Raw genomic sequence first — 21,026 nt, forward strand, 5'->3', positions numbered from 1 at the left:
ATTGTTATACATGTATAGTAAGCTACTACAAAAGTTAAATTAGTATACCAGGGGTACTTCTAATGAGTGATACTACTTATAACTTGTATTATGTTAATGATAGTGTGTATCCATGTGTGAGTGGGTGAGTAAGTAGCTGTGGGGATGCATGAGTGGCAGCATTGGTGAGTGGCTTTGTCAGTGGCTGTATGAGTGAGTGAGTGGGTGGCTGTGTGAGTGACTAGGTGAGTGACTGGGTGTGTAAATGGCTGTATGGGTAAGTGAGTGGCTGTTTTGAGTTGGTGTGTGAGTGGCTGTATTGGAGAGTGAGCGTTTGTGTGAATGGCTGTGTGGGTGAGTGAGGGGATGTGGGAGTGCTTATATGGATGTGTGAATGGGTATTTAAGTGGTTGCGTTAGTGAAAGGGTGCTTGTGTTTAGAGGCTGTGTGAATGGCTGCATAGGTGAATAAGTGTGTGAGTAGCTGTATGGTTGAGTGAGTGGCTGTATGGGTGAGTGACTGGTTGTATGAGTAGCTTTATGCGTGAGTGAGTAGCTGTATGAATGAGTGGGTGTGTGAGTGGCTACATGGATAAGTGAATGGGTATGTGAGTGGTTGTGTGGGTGTATGAGAGGTTTTAAAGGGGTGTGAATGGTTCTGTGGATGATGTCATCAGTGATGTCACTGACCATGTCAGGAGTGATGTAATGTGTGAGGTCATAAGCAGTGCGTTGCAGGGGAGTAAGTTCTAGTTGGCTCAGGTAACTATAACTGCTGAATTTCACTGGTTTTGTATCAAGTGAAATCTGAGCGTAACTAATGTCCCTATAACCTTTGCTTTTTTCAGTGAATTTCTAAGTTTAAAAAAAATGTTTCCGAACTATAACATCCCCGGTAACCTTTTTTTTTTTTTTAAAGTGAATTTCTAAGACTTTATACGTTTCATTTCCTAACTGTAACCTATAGCCATTGAGAGTAAGCGTGTGAGGGTCGGCATGAGTGTCTCAATGGGTGTGTGTTGTCTTTATGGGTCTGGGAGGGGCTGTATGTGTCTCACTAGGAGTGTGTGTGTGTGTGTGTGTGTGTGTGTCTGTCTGTGAGTAGGCATGAGATTGTCTGAGTGGGTTTGCAAGTGGCTCAATGAGTGTATGACAGTCTGTGAATCTGTCTGAGTGGGTCTGGGGGTGGGTGTCTGTGAGTGGATGTATGAGTGGCTGTATGGGTCTGTGAGTGGATGTATGGGTCTGAGTGGGTCTATGAGTAGTTGCATGAGCGTGTGTGAATGCGGGTGTTTAAGTGTCTGTGTAGGTTTTTAAGTAGCTGTGTGAGTGACTGCCACAAAGGAGCCACACCTACTTTTTTTTATCCAACAAGAGTCCACAGTTTTGCACACAATATCTACTCTAGTGGAGTTCTTTCTAATGGTTAATTACTAAGTGCTACCTCCTTGGATACATGTGCAGTATGTATTCTACACTACAGCTGTGTAATGGAGCATGAGGAAATGTCACCAGTGACCTTGTCTGCGTTTTGAGAATGTGAGTGTGTTCATGGTGTGTATTTATCCAGAAATATATAATAACATGAATCCTCTTCTAGAGAAGACAACAAGACTACAATGAGGTAAGTCTCCATCAAACAAGGGTCCTTTCTCTTAACTATATGATTTAAGTGCCTCTTTGCTTGGTGGAGATGTCTTCATACTCCTCAGTATCAAGAACTCCACACCAAAATTGGTGGGATACATGCTGCAGCAGGGGTGTCCTTGTTAAGCTGTCCATCATCCTGGCTAAAGGCAGGAAGAACTTTGGCTCTTACTAAGGTGGGCAAGCCAAACGGGGAAGCATCCAAGTGATTTCCACATTTGCATACTTTTAGCAGTATAAAGGAAGAACCATGGACTCTGCTCTCTCCAGGAGAGGACAAGCAGGAACCCACTTGTCATAGTCACCTACAGATTGGCTCCCAATAGACCAATGCATTCACATCCACAAAAGATTTCAGATAATTTTTCAATATGGAATTGCAGAGAAAGAACACTTGTTTGGGAGTGCTTCACGCGACCTTTATTCTTTGGGAGGTAGCCCAGGAGGCCCATTTCTGGTGTGAGATCAAGTGACCCTCCCACCATCTTGCTCAGTAGCTCACAACAGACTCCCACTCCCACGCAACATGTAAAAACCCCGCTCCCTCTCTCCTGCAGCGGTTGCATCTGTCTCATAGTTGCATTTGTACAGTTTCACTGGCATATAGTACATTCTATGGAGGAATGTAAAGTGGATGATTCTGAACCTACTGTTAGCTGTGATGCATTCAGTTTGTTGGCAACTATATGCCCAGGCCTCCTCCTGTAAGAGGATGACCCAACTCCACTTCCCATCCCTGCTTTGCCTTCAGAGTGTTGTGTGTCCGTGCCCCAACTGTGGCTTTATATATGCGTGACACAGCTTGGGGTGCCCCAGCATGTAACAGTTGGTAGAGTGGGAGCAGTGTGGGGGGGTTCCTCCGGGAATGCTGGGGTGGCGCCCTTGACGGCTTGTCTCAAGCGGATATATAGGAATCGGCCCATAGTGGTGGGGGTAGTGTCGCCAAAGAAATCCGCTGCAGCTTTGAATTGCCCATATTGGTTCAAATCCCCCCCCCCCCCCCTTCCTAAGTGTGTACGCCTAGTTTAAGGAGAAGGCGTTTACATATGCCTTCTTGTGTGATTGGCAAATTATGTTGATTGTGCAGGGGCAGGAGCGGGGAGTATAGCATGGGGATTTGGGACCATTTGGCGAGAGTTATCTACGCATTATTAGTACAAGCTACTGTGGACCGTTTACCCCCAGCTGTGGTGTCATTGGTTCCCAGGAACCCAACAAGTGGGATCGAATCCATTAGCCCTTGTTCGACCGGTAGGTGTGTCATAAAGGGGGGAGGCTCGAGCCAGTACTCCGCGAAATGTGCCTGAGCTCTGAGATAGTATAGTTCGGGATCGGGCGCTTCGAAATCGCCCTGAGCGAACGGCAGTGTAAGGGTGCTCCATGTGATCCAGGGTTGTTTTCCGACCCATGCCAGGAGGATGAGCTGGCTTCTCAGCCTAGTGAAAAAATGATGACCGGGGGGGGGGGAAGGGGATGTTTGTGAATAATTATAAAAATGTGGGCATGATCGTTTTCATTAAGGCCATCCAACCGGCTAGGGAAAGCGGAAGTTCTATCCACCTAGTGATTAAGTCTTACACCTTTGTAAGGACCACGCCATAGTTGGCTCGCAAGAGATCATCTCTGTCCTTGGTGATAGTGCCGCCCAGGTAGCGGACATCATCGTCGCACCAGTGAGCAACATGATTTGGGACTTGCCCCAGTTTGTTGATACCTGAGTAGGCCCCAAATTCTATTTCCCTTATCATGGCGTTTAAGCCTTCAGCAGGATCTCGCACGTAAAGCGTAACGTCATCCGCATAGAGCCAGATTAGGACATGCCTAGTGGGGTAATTCAGCGCATATTGTTTGTGGTGCTGTCGTAGCATAGTCACCATCGGTTCCATGGCTATTGCGAATAGCAGGGGTGAGAGGGGGCACCCCTGTCGCGTGCCTCTGCTAATGCCAAAGGCGGGAGAGCGTTCTCCATTCAGGAGTAGCGAGGGGCGAGGTCGATGGTACAGCAGGTGGATCCACTTGAGGAACCTAGGAGGAAAACCCATATGCGTTAAAACTGAGAATAAGTACTCCCATTCCAAGGAGTTGAATGCTTTGGTGGCATCTAGAAAGATCGCCACTGCCTGCTCCTCCTGTTCAATCCCATGCAGGATGGAAAAGAGGGTCCTCAGATTATGTGAAGTGGATCGCCCATGTATGAAGCCCGCTTGATCAGGCCTGACGAGGTTATCCATCAGGAGCGTGAGCCTATTGGCCACTACCTTAGCTAGTATCTTTATATCGCAGTTAATGAGGGATAAAGGCCCGTACGAGTCCGTGGTGTTAGGGACCTTTCCTGGTTTCAGCAATGAGACCAATCATGCCTCCCTCATGGTAGGCGGGAGCGTCCCGGTCTGGGCAGCCTCTTAATAGACCGCTCTAAGGAAGGGGGCGAGTGTGTCGATATAGGTCTTATAAAACTCAATGCCGAGGCCGTAAGGTCCCGGCGCCTTCTCATTCCCTATGTGCATAATAACCTCCCGGATTTCGTTCTCCCCTAAATCGGAGGCTAAGAATTCACGCTGCCGGTTGCTGAGCCAAGCCAGCTTTATCTGCTGTAAATGTTGTGGGTTCTCTGCTTGACGTGTTGCACATGACGTGTATAGTTTTTGGTAGTGCTCAGTGAACACCTGCATTATGGCCGATGTGTCTCGTTGGGTCACTCCTGCCTCATCCCGAATAGCCAGCTCATTGTTTGCCGTTCTAGGGGGGTGGATGATCTTGGCTAAGAGCGTACAGGGGCGCTCGCCCTCTCCATATCTGCGTGACGTGTGGGATTTGCTGCAGAAAAGGCACTCCCTTCGCCTCGGTTTGGTACTGCGTGAGTTCACGTATCGTGGCCCTGCGCCTGCCGCATGCATGTTTGCCTCTTGTTGTTTGAGCTGACATTCTATGTGCTATTGAAGTGCTAATGTCTTTGAGTATGCCTCCTGTTTTAGCTATGCAATGGATGGTTACCTTCAGGGCTTCCCACACAGTAGCTAGGGAGGGTACTGAGTCGACGTTAAGTCTCAGGAACCCCTCTAGAGTTCCCCCCCTGTTCAGTCTGAAACACTGTCAAGGATCGCCGTAGGTTGCAGGCACCACTACCTGGATTGGGGCAACAATCCCGGTGGGTGTAGGGCCATAAGCACTGGGGAGTGGTCCGAGTAAGTGCGCGCCAAGTGATGCAAGAAGAGGCTGTGCAGCGCTATGTCTTGCGTGGTGATCCACAGGTCCAGGCGGGACCAAGTGGTATGTACTGCAGAGTGAAATGTGCCCTCCCTCTGTGCTGGATGGTGATGGCGCCAGACGTCCACAAGTAAATTGTCTGCGATTATTTGCTCTGAAGTTGACGTTAAGCTTTGGAATAATAATGTGGCAGCGGGTGAGACTGGTCTTGCGAGGGTTGCAGTGTAAGGTTGAAATCATCTTGTAGTGTAGTTCCTATAACCCTGATAGGCTCTGCGCATTGGAATAACATACACTATATATTTGACATTGGACTACGGTCAGTATGTCTCTATCGAGTATATTAAACTTAATTACTTGTGTGTGTCAGCTAACTCAGAGGTCACTAGAAACTTCTTGAATATACATGAAGGGATTAGTCTCTGACAACCGCATAAACATGACAACTTTGTATCCTTTTAGAATCGGAACAGTCTCAGAATCGTGGAAACAATAGATAACAGTTTCACTCAGTCAATCGTGCATGCTTCGTTTCTACAGAGTTTCACAGAAATACAGAGACGGGCGTTTCAATAAAAGGGTTTATTGAACAGTCTTATTTTTCATGCAAGAGATATGAATTGCTACAATCCTAAGACTGACTGCGAAGTACAATATGTTCAAGGTTAGCAGTAAGATAACATAATACTGCAATAGCACGGTTTGTAGCTATGACCTATATTAATCAAAATACATACATACATAAATAACATAAGCTAAAATGTGATGCTCATCTGATGCTTCTAAATTGTTCTACCCCAGTGTACCTAACCTAAGTGCAGTACGAGGTTTGAAGTAGGTGCCATTTCTAAAGTATAGCTAGCTATATTTTAGTTTAGCCAAGAGTTGCCAAACTTTTCTCTAAGTTCTAGTCAGCTCCATACCTTAGAATGAGAGAGGTTGGAATCTCTTTTCTGGACTCGATAGTCTGACCCCCCCACAAGGGAAGTCAGAGAGCACTGGAGCTGGATTCTCTGCAAAGAGGATGGCAGCGTCAGTGCATCAGGCTGGAACTCGATCTCCTTCCGAACTTGCCGTGGTGAACCGCGTAATCTGGGTTGGATCGAATCCTCCGGGAACCGCAATTTGCCTGGGCAAGTACATTTATACCTTGAAGGTGTCTAGGAATGTCAGTATTGACGTAAAAGTCGGGCAGAAGAACGTCATGAATGAACCCCCTAAGGAATAGATTTTCATGCATACTTGGAGAAATCAATATTCAAGCTGAGGGAAATTCATAAAGGCTTAAGGGTCTGGTTTTCCAAGAAATCGTTGTGATGTGGATGGACGGATGTAGGTGGCCATGCCTGTATATGGTTTGTACGAACAATGTCTAAATAAGGGCCGGATTTCTATGTCCAAATAAGGGCAATGTGAATTGTACCTATATAAGGGCATAAATCGGGAAACCTATATACGGAATCTAAATCTGCACACAACAACCTCCCCATATTAGATGAGTCGAGCCTATGCTCACTACTTGTGCCCATAAAGTTATGTAAAATTCTTCGTCATCCACGTTAGGCCCATAACTACATACGAGTGTGATGGAGGCAGAAGCTAGTCTCCCCCAAGCCATGCAGAACCTGCCCTGTGGGTCTCAGTGTAGGGCACTGCTGGAATATGAGAAGTACCTATGTGAGGCCTATCTTGAGGCGAGGGGAGGGTGTGCGTTTCCTGCAGCATGGCTATACTAACATGATGCCTGTCTAGGTAGGCCAGTATGTGCTGTTTTTTTCTGGGGTTGCCCAGTCCCCTAATATTCCAAGTGAGGAGGCCCATGGGCGCTATGGTGTCTGGCATGTGATCCTCATATGCCATTGCCGAAGTTCCAACCTGTACATAGGGATTGTGGATCGGTTTCTGTAGAACGTGTGTGCTATAACAACGTAGTCTGGTATCTAATGCCAAATTTGTAATGACTACCTTTCTACCCCAACATTCCCTCCACAACGGCGACCCTAACTTGCCGTGTACAGTACCCTCCTTCTGAACCCCTCCCGATACATCCCAAAACATTTGTTTCACCACTTCCCCGAGTGAGCATTGCACTGGCCATGTTATGTGATTAAATGTCATTCGTAGCATAGGGAGATCCCGATACAAAAACAGGTCGACACAGTGCAGCAGCAAATCCAATAGAAAACGAGTCTCAGTCATTAGTGGTCCGTGGTGACAGTGTCCCTATATCAGAAAAACAAAGGCAACCGCCTAACAATAAAGTCCCCGCGATTGGGGGAAAGGGGTGCTCCCTTAGAGACGTGTGTCTGAGGGGGCGTGGCTGCTCCTCCTACACCATGGTGGCATGAAGAAGGGGGCCCTGGAGTGCTATTACAGTATGCGACAGGTTCCTCACCACCTATAGAAAGACTGAAGAAAGGGCGGGAGGCAATACATTGATCTTATTTAGTGTTACCTGCATATTGAAGCAAATGTCTATGCCAACATTGCCAGCATGGCTACCTGCCGTCGGCTACGTGTTCGGCTGTACTCGGCGCTCTCAGTCCTCTTCTTGATGCGCCGGGCCATCTCTGCCGCTCGTCGGGGATCGCTCCGCTCTCTTGGCCGCCAGCACTGTTTTAAAAAAAAAAAAATTTTTTTAAAGTCCTCCGCTTGTTGTGGGGTGTTGCAAATGTGTTGCTTGCCATCGTAGGTGAGCCATAGGCATGTGGGATATAGCATTGCGTACTCCACTCCTTCCTGCTCTAGTTTCTTCTTGATGGGAACAAATTTCTTCTGCGCTTCCTGAACGTTTAAATTGAAATCAGGGTAAAGTGAAATGGCATTGTTCTCAAAGACAACGTCCTTCAGTTCTCTTGCCTTACGCAGGGCTGTATCGTGGTCGCGATAGTTGAGTAGTCTCGCGACTATGGGTCGAGGCTGTGCACCCGGCGGGGGCTTTGGTGACAGTGTGCAGTGTGCCCTCTCCTCAATGAGCTTCCTTGCCGAAGCATGTAGTGAGCAGCCGCTCCACATAATCTTCAAGCTTTCCAGTATTAGTGGTCTTGGGGACGCCAGTTATGGGTATGTTGCTCCGACTCGAGCGAGCTTCAATGTCCTCATTTTTGGCTGTAATCCCCTTCAGCAGCTTGTCAATGTCTGTGAGTTGCCCCACTGCCTGCATATGGTAGTCTTCTAGGGTAGAGATGCGTGCTCCAGCCTCCTTGATTCTCCTGTCTTGTTTTTTGATCTTCTGGGTGATCTGGTCTATTCTGGCGCACATGGAATCCATCTTCCCCTCTATGGAGGCAAAGCTTGCTTTCATTGTGTGGAGCAGCGTCTTCATGTCCACCTCATCTGTGCCCTGTGTCTCTTGACCCGCGCTGTCTTGTTCTGGGTCGGGCGGTTGCCCTCTGGGCGTCCTGCAGGTGGCAAAATTGAGTTTGGGCTGTTTGCCGTCCGATTTCCCCATTTTCGTGACCAGCTAGGCGGATGGGAGTCACCCCCGCCGACCCGGAGTTGGTCTTCTGACTGTTCGCCCCGGGCGGTGCGAGGGATATGATAGGTGTAGGAACGAGATAGCGAGAGCGGCGTCTCTGACCAGCCGTGCAGCGCAGGTGTGGGAGCAGTGCCTCAGCGCCAGTGGTGCCCAGTCTCTGGAGGGCTGCAGGTCTACGCTTCTAATGCGGGTGCCAGTCCAGCGTGGGGAGATAGGGGCCTGGGCCGGGCAGGGGCCCGGAAATGTCTGTGCACCCACTAGCCGAGGGGTTGACGCTCGAGGTGTTCAACCTGGGTGATCTTGTAGTGGAGTAGAGGGTGTGCTGAAGGAAGGATTAGGTCGCCCCTCACCTGGCGATGTCTGCACGATTTATTCAAACGCACGGTCTCCCTACCGGATTCTCCATGTGTGCAGCGTAGTACAGGGGCGGTTAATGCAGTTCATCCCTCCTCCGCAAGGGTCAAGCTCACTGGGACTGTTGCGGGTGCAGCTCCTTATGGCGTCGATTAGGGTCACTCTCCAGAAGTCGGTCGGGGCAGTGTCGGGCAGAACAGCTCACCGAAACTCTTCAGATATGACCGAGACAGACCGGCAGATTATGCATGATTCTACAAAAATGGGATCATCAGAAAGCAGGCCTAGTGGAGCAGATAGTCTCTCGTGCCCGGCCCGAGTGAGACCCCCGAGCAGGCCACACCCCTCCCCGTCGATGTCCGCAACCGGCAGGCGTTGGGAGCTAATGCGTCCCTCAGGTCAACGAGCCCTCAGCGGATCCAATTTCGTTATTGGAGGCTCCGCAGGCAATAACGTCTGTGCCCCGTATCTGATAGTCCAGGGCACGATTCAATGGCCGCGTGTGCAGTGTGAACCTAAACTCTGTCCAGCGCGCCAGCTTTCACGATGCGAAGAGGCAAGAGTGTTCAATTGTGGCGATGTTGTGCTCTGCGTCAGTTGCCCCTCCGCCTCTCTTCCCCCAGGGAAATACTGGTAGTGTCCGGTGTTGTGCCTTTCAAAGACGGCTTGGCGGAGTCAGCGCTCTTCCGCAGGCCTCACTCACGCTGGGAAGGCAGTTATCCTTGGCCTTGAGTAATAGCGCTCCGCTCAGTGATCACATGTAGGGTGCCCGTACAGGTGTGGCCGCATGTCCCTTCTTTGTCCCTGCCTGTCACACCTGGTACCTGCTGCCCCGGCTCCGCAGTCCCGACTGGCAGTGCCTGCTAGTCCGTCTTGGCAAGGCTCCTCCAGGCTCTGCTGGCAGCGGGTCAGCCTCGCTAGTCATGGCCCAGTCGGCCGTAGCGCGTCTCACAGGCCCCAGCTGGAGTCGGCGTTCCACGGAGTTATCTCGGCCTCTGGCTTCCCGCAGACAGCTCACTCTACCTCCGACTATCCCTCCAATCCAGATGGAGCAATTAATGGCGAGGTACGCCCTCTGATTTAGGATAGATGGTGAATAATTCATCCAGGGCTGACGGAGCCTCACTAAGGTGCGGCCATCTTGTCAGCCCTCCCCCTAGCGTCTCTCAACCAAAACTCATTTACTTACCTGTTTGCAGGAAATGTCCCAGTGCTGAATCTAGGTGTCCAACACTGAGTTAGAAAAGTAATGTGAAAAGTAACTTACCTGTAATTTACTGAAAAATCCTATTCATTTCAGTGTACTGTACTTGCTAAGTATTACAACCTACTGCATCCCCTGTAAATCAAACAAAGTACAATTCCTATTGCATTTTCAAACTGTTCAACATTCAGCAACTTATTACTGTAAAGTATTTAATGCTTACCTGTGCCAGGCTTGCTTGGTTATAAAGATAAAACAGTATATTTTTTTTATACAAAAACAATTGGCCTAGAGTTGAGTCATTGAGTGTGTGAATTCATTTGCTCATTGAGGGTGTACATCAAATGCTTAATACAGACCTTTGATACTGCCTTACTGCTCGACCACTCTACCACAAATAGAGAGTTATGTTCTATCTAACTTTAACCTCTGGGGTCACCTGGACTCTATACACACTATACCTCATTTTGGTGTAGTCTATATAGAGCCAGTTTCCTACAACAAATCATTGATTATGTGGCGAAATCTTAGGCATTTTGTATAACTGTAATATGAAATGCTGGAAATTACACCACTGTGAATGAAATTTCATACGGGTCTTATAAAATTAACCATCTTATTGGGACCAGTCTAAACAGTGAGCCTTCATTTGTCATGAAGAGAATTGTGCTACAGGAATCAAAGGATCGTATTTCTGTCCAAAAAAGTCCTCTATTAAATCACCGTATCCAAGGCTGAGGAGTATGTTTTTATTTTTGATAGCTCTGTGATGGTAGTAGTCCTTGGAATTGGCTCAAGATTTTAATTTAAAAAAAAGAAAAGATTGACAATTCCATAATCCTCCGACTGATTGTCATTTTAAATGATCGAGTGAATGCTTTCCGAAGCTGCTGTTTTTTTCTGAAATTTATTAATTTGTATTTTGATGTTGCATTTTAACAGTTTTTCATATGCCATCATTTTTTTTCAATTCTTTTGAATTTTGGGAGATTTCGTACCTGACAGTATGTGGTAGCAGGTGCTAAATTGTATTACATTTTTGTGTTTTTCTGTATACATGCTTCATATTTTCTCCACTTTACATGAACCCTGTCTGTATACAGTCTAGTGTAGTAGTGCTTTGAATGGGTGTATAAATAGATGCAAAAAAATGATTCACACAAGAATGATCTTGCTTTTGCGCACAAATAAGAGATCCAATTGATGTTTAACCCCTTCGCCGCGGCGGGAATTCCACCGTGGCGCGGGGGGGGTGCGGGGGGCAGCGCGGTGGTGCTGTGCTCATGACGGAGCCGCCGCCAACGGTCGTGGCATGACGGAACCGTTCCGTCATGAGCACACTGCAACCGTGGCTCATGACGGAACGGTTCCGTCATGAGCGGGGAAGGGGTTAACTAAAGGGCCTCTCTTTTCTTGATTTATGCACCTCTACTGTAGAGTCTTCCTCCTGGATCAGTAAAATGATATGTAAAACACGTACTTTGCTGATTTCTGGACAGCCTTTTGCCCCTTTCCTCCTCCAACCCATGGCACACCCTATTAGAGTCCTTACCACTCCCCCTTCGTATGCTGTTAGCTGAAGTTAGCATGTAGTTGCATGAGGCATACCGCATCTGTAATGTTAAGTGTTTTCATTCCACTTTTTTTTCCTTCCTTTGCTGTAATCTTCATATTTTTCCTTTCCAGATGGCCGTTGAATTCCTTCATGAATTGGACGTTCCTTTTTTTAAAGTAGGATCTGGGGACACCAACAACCTTCCATATCTGGAAAAGACTGCAAAAAAAGGCAAGTGCTGCTTCTTTTTTGATGTTAAAATAGTTTACGAGGCATGTTTAGCTGTAGATAGATACACATGGTTTCCATACTCCTTCCATCTAATGTTGCATTCTTGTTTGTGTGCAAGTTGTTTTTCTTCAAAGAAGTCTTTTGAGTCCCAAGATCGAGTGGGTCCTCTTGGTGATAATGTGCATAATAGACTCCACTGTTTGATTGTTTTCTTTCTGCTGGCATGTTCAGATTTGTGAGCTTGCACTCTGGGTCGAGACCGCACAGCTCTTTTTGGTTTCCAATCCACTCTAACCTGCGCCGGTATTGTTTCAGTCGCATTACCACTCTTATGTATCGAGGAAAAATCACCAGTCAGATCGACTAGCTTCTTCTGCGGCCCTTCTTGGGGCCTTGCACTTAAGGGCCTTCAACATGGTTTTCAACTGGGTCCTCCACAACATTCAGTTTCTGGCCCCGCTGCCATTCAAAATACCCACAGACTGACTCCCTTCAGGTCTGTTACCTGAATTTGTCACAGGAACACATTGAAAGCGGATTGTGAGGTCTGTCGAACTTTCCATTCCAAAAAGACTCCCTGGGATCGATGAGCATGATGGCTCAAAATGCTGCGGAGGGTCACCGATGACGCACCTGAGCTCTTCAGCCATTAAGACATCGGAGGGAGAAGAACACCCACAGGATTCCGTAGCGGAGGAGAATGCAATCCGCTTCGAACACCGTTCGGAATCGGTTTGAAAAGGACTTTGAAATTGCTGAATCCACAACTGAGGTCGCAGCAGTGAGAACTGTGAGCCTTTCCCCTTAACCCCAGGTGGAACACCATAATAAACAATCACCTCCTCTATAAATAGAGGTATTTGGACTGCCACTGCCTCATGGCCATGGTTGGCACCGAACAACTGGCTTGGAAGCCCCTCCCTCTGGCTCAGCTCTGAAACACCAGCTGAAACCGAAGCTTATGTCATTGACACCCTCAGCATCTACCTGCCCTTTGGTACCGAGCCGACTGTCAACATAATCTGCTTCAGGTCCGAGCAGCACTTCGGATCCGAAATTCAAACATGCACCAAACCTAAAGCTCCCATACCTGAACTCAAAAAGACTGTCAAGGCTCCAGTGAAACCAGTTCACAACAAACTTCATTAGATATTGGATGCCAAACAGAGGCAAATCCATATACAACCACAAACTGGATGTATCCTAACAAAGGCTCCGGAGCCAAGACTGTAGGAAGCTTGCTTTATATATAGTATAACACACAAGATGATGGACGGAATGTTGCACATTGGCAAAACATTCACCCCCCCCCCAGTCACAGATCTGGGTTTAATCCATCGTTATTTTGCTCCCCACGCCACCCCAGTTCAGACATGGCCATATGCAAATCAGTCTTGACCCTGTGCCTCATGGGAACAGTCCAGCCCGAACTGCCAAGCCATGTCTTCCCTGGACCGGAATCAAGCATCCTAGGACCAATTTCGGGGTTTCACCCCTCTTCAGCCAGGATAGCTTGACTCCAGTGGCGTAGTGAGCATGGGACCCACGTCTGGGCATACCCTTCCCACGTAGGGCGAACAGCAAAACACACAAGATGATGGACGAAAGGTTGCACATTGGCAAAACATTCACCCCCCCAGTCACAGATCTGGGTTTAATCCATTGTTATTTTGCTCACTACGCCAACCCAGTTCAGGCATGGCCATATGCAAATCAGTCTGACCCCGTGCCTCATGGGAACAGTCCAGCCCGAACTGCCAAGCTATGTCTTCCCTGAACCGGAATCAAGCATCCTAGGACCGGTTTTGGGGTTTCACCCCTCATCATCCAGGATAGCTTGAATCCAGTGGCATAGTGAGCCTGGGACCCATGGCTGAACCTAGCCGGCACACTTAGGGGAAGAAAGCAAAAGACGCACATGGCTGATGAAGGGTGATGCCTTGTTTCCATTCCAGGGAGGACCTGGCTTTACAGTTCAGGCTTGACTGTTCACACAAGGAACAGGGTCAAAACAGATTTGCATATGGCTGGGTCCAAACGGTGGTGTTGTGGTGAGCAAAGAAATTATGGATTTAACCCAGATCCTTGTGACTGGGGTGAATGTTTGCATTGTCCAGCATTCCATCCATCAATTGTTTTATTTGCATATGTCGCCCTAAGTGGGAAGGGTATGCCCAGACGTGGGTCCCGTGCTCACTACACCACTGGATTGAAGCTGGCCTGGCTGATGAAGGGTGATGCCCTGAAACCGGTCCCAGGATGGTTGTTCCCGTTCCAGGAGGACCTGGCTTGGCAGTTAGGGCAGGACTGTTCCCACAAGGAACAGTGTCAAGGCTGATTTGCGTATGACTGGGGTGGTGTGGTGAACAAAAGAATGATGGATTTAACTCCAATCCTTGTGACGGGGGTGAATGTTTACATTGTCCAGCATTCCGTCCATCCATGGTTTCTTTTGCCTATTACATTACAAGGCAGCAGCAAACACCTGCTGCCATTGCGGCGGCACAATCAAGTGAAAAATGGAGCAGGTTTCACTGTGCAGACAGCCCCTTCTGCACTTTAAGAGAGGAGAGGGAGAGCCCCTTGCAGACAGGTGCAGTGAGCGACTGCACCTGCCTGCAAGGGTATGTTTGGGAGTCCATAAGACCCCACTCCTCCAGAGGGCTGCCATCAGGGGGCACACTGATAGTGTGCCTCCTGGCAGCTTCTTTGCCTCTGCACCCAAGTCTATAATACAGCACAATTAGAGAGACAAAGGCATTCCCTGATTTGCATTGTGCCACTCCCCCATGTAAATGAGGGAACAACTTCTGGTGATAGCCCTGACACCGTTGGCCCACTTCAATTTGTGGTAGGTGGCTTGGGTGCAGTGGTGCTTCTCGGTGTCAGGTCTTTGAGATCCAGAGCCTTCACAGCCTGGTATTTGTTACCTGTAGGGAGCAGGGAAAAGAGCTACGTTTCTACTTTTCTTGCTTTTCATGGCTCTACGGTCCTTCTTTTGGTTGGCAGCATCTGATTTTCTGGTGCCACGGGTTCTCCTAAATACTGAATTCAGAGGCGTTATGGGGGTGTAGGGTAGTAGACAAGGGACAACGTACACCTGGGGTCACTACGCCCCCTACATGACCACTTCCTGTGGGAAGTGTGTATTATCCTGTCCTGGAGTTCTTATGTTTGCCATCACTAAGATGTTTCATTTTCACTTCAGGTAGCCCACCTTAGGGGTGAAACGTGCCAGAAGGTGACCATGCTTTCTGACTACCAATTTTCCTGCCTGTCCAGGCTCCAAATGAACCTTGGACAGGGGGTTTGGCATCCTCTCCTGTGACGAATGGCAGTGGGCTTTTTGAAGCTCCCTGCCTTGGAATGCTAATTTGCAGGCCCTCCTGTGGGATGGGGCACCTTCTGCCCGAGCCAGCTTTGTTCCTGACCTCCTGAGAGCAAAGGCCCTCATCCGGGGGGGGGGGGGCAGAAACTCCTCTTGGGTGGCAGGCTTACTAAGACCAGTCCATGAGCACACAGTAGTTAGTAGGTTATCAGGGGGCACCTTTAAGGTGCCCTCTGGGTGTATGTATTAATAAATCTAACACTGGAATCAGTGTGTCTTACTAATTCGAGATGTTTGATACCAAACATCTCTGGTTTCATTGGAGCCATCCTGTTGCTGGGGAACTCTTTTTCACCAGTGACCCTCTGCACCCGGACACCCCAAAGACCCTCTGCCCCGGATACCCCGCCCTGAGGAAAAGGGAACCAGAGGTGTCCCTACATTCCCCTAAAATTTCAAGAACTGAAGCCACTTGTGGTTTTCACCGGACTGACCTCTGTCGTCCTGCAGCCTCTTTGTGATGGGACCGATCCCCATTGATTTTCATTGGGCATCCAAAGCTGTTAGCGCCATTGCACCCGGCTGCTCTAGTGCCCTTGGAGGTGACTTGTTGGTGCTACTTTGGACCTTGCCCTGTTCTCACCCTTGATCCAAGCCACTGGTCCTGTATGTCGCTGACAACTGGTAAACCTCATATGATTTTTCTTCCATAGGTTAACATTGCAGTTCTCAAAAATTGCGCTAAGTGCCAACTTTTTAAACTGAAAAGAATTCATATTTAAAAACTTACTTACCTGAATGTTTTGCTTCTGGTGGCTAAACATGTATAAAGATACGTGTTATGTTTATCAATTGGTTTGGATCTCCTTATTGAGTCATGTGTTTCATTTATTGACTATTGTGTGTATTTGTAGATGTGTTGCACTCCTCTGTGGTGAGCCTAAGGCTGCTCGACCAAGCTACCCTCTAGAAGGACAACTAGGGATTGCCATAGCAAGCCCCTGTCCACTTCTAAGGGAACTCCTGGACTCTTTACATGATATGTATCATTTTGATAGATCATATAATGAGCCAGCTTCCTACAGCTACATGTTTCAGGCTTTAAGCCAGAGGTACAGCAAAGCCTCTTGAATGTCCCCTTTGACAAAGAGCACCTCTGTGGGCCGCTAGTTGATGAGGCCTAAGAAAATTAAAAAGGACACGAAAATGGTGAAAACCTTGAGTCTTAAAAAGACCTTCACCACGAGGATCCTTTCGCTGCTCCAGCTATCTTGGAGGCTCCAAAACTATACTCCTTGAAACCTCCACCTCATACCAACGAGGCCTAAATCAGTATTCCTCCCCCAGAGGTTACTACAGGGGCTCATATAGTGGCAACAATGCTATAGGTAGAGGCAAAGGTGCTGCCCCACACACCGACTACATAACACCTGTCGGGGACACTTACATCAGTTTCTATCCACATGGCAATCTATAACATCAGACCAGTGCGTGTTGGACAATATCCAGCATGTCTGTTGTCTGGAGCTCATTACCACACCTCCCAACATACCACCTCACACACATAGGTTATCACCGGAACATCAGACACTGCCCTGCCAAAACAGGTAGTTCAAGCTCTTCACGAAGGAGCTTTGGAACCTGAACCATCAAGGCTCTGGAGTATAGTCCCTGTACTTCCTAATCCCCCAAAAGGATGAATCGCCATGGCCTATCCTAGATCTGAGGACACTAAACCACTCCCTCCTGTCAGGGCACTTTCATTTGGTCACACTTCAAGATATGATCCCACTCCTTCAAGAATGAGATTTTTCTCGCAGCCCTCGATCTAAAAGACACCTATTTCCATATTTCAATACACCCAGCTCATCGCAAATACCTCAGGTTTGTATTACCATTAAATTACCAATTCAAAGTCCATTCCTACTGCACCACAGGTATTCACTAGGGGTGGGCAGAGTTGGTGTAGCGCCACTACGTGGAGTTCCACAGAGATATAAAAAAAAACCTGTGGAACTGGAGCCCGTGTCCTGTGGCCAGCCAAGGGTCCGTGAGCTCGGGGGAGGGGTCCCTTGTGCCCGGGCAGGTTCCCCGATCTCCCCGGCCTGGCTGGGTTGAGAAGCAGGGACCGGGCCCAGGGCCTGGGTTTTGGGCCGGGCCTGGGAGCCTCCGACCTGCGGCCTGCCAAGGGTCCATCTGCCTGGGAGTGGGGTCCCTTGTGCAAAGCCCCCGAGCCCTCCAAAGGGCAAGCGGGAGCCCTCCGGTGAAAGCCCAGGGTGGGCAGATTGGCTGGGGCCCTTGGTGGCCCGACGCAGGCCGTTAGAGGCCTCCCCCGCGCGGCATGGCCCAGGGATGGGTTAAGTTCCGCCATGGGCCCGGGTTCGAGGTCCGCTGGGGACCCCCATTCTCATCCCCGGGCCCGAGGCCCAGTTGGGTCTCCGAGCCCTGCATGGGCAGGCGGGAGCCCTCCGGCGAAGGCTCTGCCGGGCAGATTGGCGTCCTTCCGGCCCGGCCATCTGGTTGCGCCTTTCCCCTTGGCCATCTGTTCGCACGCAGTGCTTTCCAATCAGGCGATCGGATGGCCAGGCCGGCCTGGAAGTCCCGATGAGGGCTCCCCGATCCCAGCCAGGGCTCCTGGAGGTCGGGCGCCCCCGTGCCCTGGGTCCCCTCCGTCACTCGGTGCGCACGGGTTACGAGAAAGAAGGGTAGCTTTCTTCCGTATTACATGGGGCAGGGTATGCCGGAACCACACCGCCCCCCCAGGCTGGCGGTTCTCAGCCGGGGACCAGATGGGCTAGGCCTGGGCACCACCTTCTCCAGGGCTCCATCCACTGGCCCGCCGCGCGGCAAAGTGCCCGGGAAAGGCTCCATTGGGCCCCGGCTGGTCCTCCCTTGGGCACCCAGGCCCAAGAGCTCCTGCTGGCCTCACCGTGCCTGAGGCCCAGCTGGGGTCTCCGAACCCCGGGGACGCGGAGCCCCTGAGCCCTGCAAGGGCAGGTGGGAACCCTCCCGTGATGGCTTGGTGCTGGGCGTCCTTCCGGCCCGGCCATCTGGTCGCGCTTAATGCTTTCCAATGGGGCGACCAGATGGCCGGGCCACCCTGAAAGTCCTGATGAGGGCTCATTTGCCTCCCGATCCCAGCGAGGGCTCCAGGAGGTCGGGCACATTCGCGCCTCGGGTCCCCTCTGTCACCATGTGTGCACGGATTACAAAAAGTGGGGTAAGTTTCCTCTGGATTTCTAGGAAGAGGGTCTGTCAGACCTCCGTGATGTTTGGTGATTCCAAGCCCGGGAAGGCAGAACCCGGGCCTGCCTGCTGGGGCCCCCAGGGTCCTGTGTCCACGCCTGCCTCTCAGCCCCTTCCCTCGGAGCTTGCTCACCCCGAGAGCAGGCAGGGACGTGAAGTCTGCGCCTGCCAGGGGAGGCCCTGGCTGTACTCCGATCGATTGGGCACTCTCGGTCCCTTTAGGGATGGACTGCTTAGCCAGCCTCGGCTGTTGTTTAAAGCAAAGACCATCTGACTCTCGGGCCTGGCGGGAAGCCTGTCACCCTACCCAGTAGAGCGAGGGTCAGCGGCCCTGGCAGCTCGTGCCCCCCCAGTGATCTGACCCGAGCGGAAGGGGTCGGGTGGAGCCAGGCCCTCAGAATCTGCCGCACTGCAGGTCCATAGGCTCTGCGCACCACGCCGTCTCCCCTCTCTGCCCAGCGCATTTCCGTAGCAGCTCGAAACAATCATTCCGAGGGGTGCTGCTGCCGCCAGGCTCCTGCACCCCTGCGTCTTGCTCAGGCTGCACCTCAGCATGCCTCTCCCTTCCAGGGGAGACGGCTCGGCCTGCTGGTGCAACCGCACCTCTCCACCCCTCCATCGAGCCCTTCCGCCCAGGCGTGTGCTCCTTCCCCTAGCAGATTCTCAAGAGGGAGGGGTGTGTGAAGGCTGGCGATCGGGCAGATGGGCATGTGGCTCCCGAACCCAGCCAGTCAGCAGGTGCGGCTACCTGGTTGATCCTACCAGTAGCATATGCTTGTCTCAAATATTAATCCATGCACGTGTAAGTACACACGGCCGCTACAGTGAAAACTGAGAATGGCTCATTAAATAAGTTATGGTTCTTTGATCGCTCCATCTGTTACTTGGATAACTGTGGTAATTCTAGAGCTAATACATGCTGACTAGCGCTGACCTCCCAGGATGCGTGCATTTATCAGACCAAGACCAATCCGGGCTCGCCCGGCCACTTTGGTGACCTAGCGCTGACCTCCCAGGATGCGTGCATTTATCAGACCAAGACCAATCCGGGCTCGCCCGGCCACTTTGGTGACTCTAGATAACCTCTGGCTGAGCGCACGTCCCCGTGACGGCGACGATACATTCCGATGTCTGCCCTATCAACTTTCGATGGTACTTTCTGTGCCTACCATGGTGACCACGGGTAACGGGGAATCGGGGTTCGATTCCAGAGAGGGAGCCTGAGAAAATGCTACCACATACAAGGAAGGCAGCAGGCGCACAAATTACCCACTCCTGACTCGGGGAGGTAGTGATGAAAAATAACAATACAGGACTCTTTCGAGGCCCTGTAATTGGAATGATTACACTGTAAATCCTTTAACGAGAACCCATTGGAGGGCAAGTCTGGTGCCAGCAGCCGCGGTAATTCCAGCTCCAATAGCGTATATTAGAGTTGCTGCAGTTAAAAAGCTTGTAGTTGGAACTTGGGATCGAGTTGGCGGTCCGCCGCGAGGTGAGCTACCGCCTGTCCCAGCCCCTGCCTCTTGGCATCCCCTTGATGCTCTTGACTGAGTGTCCTGAGGGTCCGTAACGTTTACTGTGGAAAAATTTGAGTGTTCAAAGCAGGCCGGTCGCCTGAATACTTCAGCTAGGAATAATGGATTAGGACTCCGGTTCTAATTTGTTGGTTTTCGGAACTGGGGCCCTGATTAAGAGGGACGGCCGGGGAATTTGTATTGTGCCACTAGAGGTGAAATTCTTGGACCGGCGCAAGATGACCAAAGCATTTGCCAAGAATGTTTTCATTAATCAAGAACGAAAGTCGGAGGTTCGAAGACGATCCAACACTGTCGTATATCCGATCATAAACTATGCCGACTAGCGATCTGGCAGTGTTATTCCCACAGGTGTGGTAACCCGCTGAACCCTGTTTGTGATGGGGATTGCAATTATTTCCCATGAACGAGGAATTCCCAGTAAGTTCGTGTCATAAGCTTGCGTTGATTATGTCCTTGCCCTTAGTACACACCGCCCGACTGTCCTTGGATTGGCCCCTCTGGGGTCGGCACAAAAGGGGGTGGTGATGGACGGAGCATCAGAACCAATCAAACACTCACACCCAGTCAACAGATCTGGGTTTGATCCATCACCGTTCTTTAGCCCACTCTGCCACCCCAGTTCAGACATGGCCATATGCAAATCAGTCTGACCCTGTGCCTCATGGGAACAGTCCAGCCTGAAGTGCCAGGCCATGCCTTCCCTGGACCGGAAACAAGCTTCCTAGGACCAGTTTCTGGCATTTCAGCTGTCTTCAGCCAGGCTTGCTTGAATCCAGTGGCAAAGTGAGCAAGGGACTCACGTCTGAACATACCCTGCCAACTTATGGCGAACAAAGCGGTACAAAAGGGGGTGGTGATGGACTGAGCATCAGAACCAATCAAACACTCACACCCAGTCAACAGATCTGGGTTTGAGCCATCACCTCTGGGGTCGGCAACAGCCCTGGCGGAGTGCCGAGAAGACTATCAAAATTGACTATCCTAGAGGAAGTAAAAGTCGTAACAAGGTTTCCGTAGGTGAACCTGCAGAAGGGCCGAGGGGTTTGAAGACTTTTGCGGTCCCTCCTGGTTACCCTGGTAGGGACCAGCTGCGGTGGGGCTGCTGACTGCTCCCTTCGCTATGGGAGCCCCCTCGCCCGTGGGTGGGCTGGGGAACTCCTGGGCCGAGTGCCTGGTAACGCTTTTTTCTCCCAACGGTGATGTTTGACTCCCAGAGGGGAAGCCTTGCCTTGGCCGTCTTGCCGCACGGGCGGTGGA

At 50.3% G+C, this 21,026-nt stretch overlaps 1 protein-coding gene and 1 pseudogene across 1 annotated transcript in view; both read left to right on the plus strand.

Moving 5' to 3' along the window:
• The window catches only part of LOC146861944 (N-acetylneuraminate-9-phosphate synthase-like), a 143,960-nt gene that overhangs the window by 62,238 nt on the left and 60,696 nt on the right, over positions 1-21,026 (plus strand). Inside the window, exon 3 of the mRNA XM_085641110.1 lies at positions 11,555-11,654. Coding sequence (XP_085497236.1) covers positions 11,555-11,654 — 100 coding nt within the window. The remainder of the gene's footprint in view (positions 1-11,554; positions 11,655-21,026) is intronic.
• On the plus strand, positions 18,974-20,809 carry LOC146861945 (18S ribosomal RNA; annotated as a pseudogene).

Source organism: Triturus cristatus, chromosome 2_2, assembly GCF_964204655.1.
Source record: "Triturus cristatus chromosome 2_2, aTriCri1.1, whole genome shotgun sequence".
Classification (NCBI taxonomy): domain Eukaryota; kingdom Metazoa; phylum Chordata; class Amphibia; order Caudata; family Salamandridae; genus Triturus; species Triturus cristatus.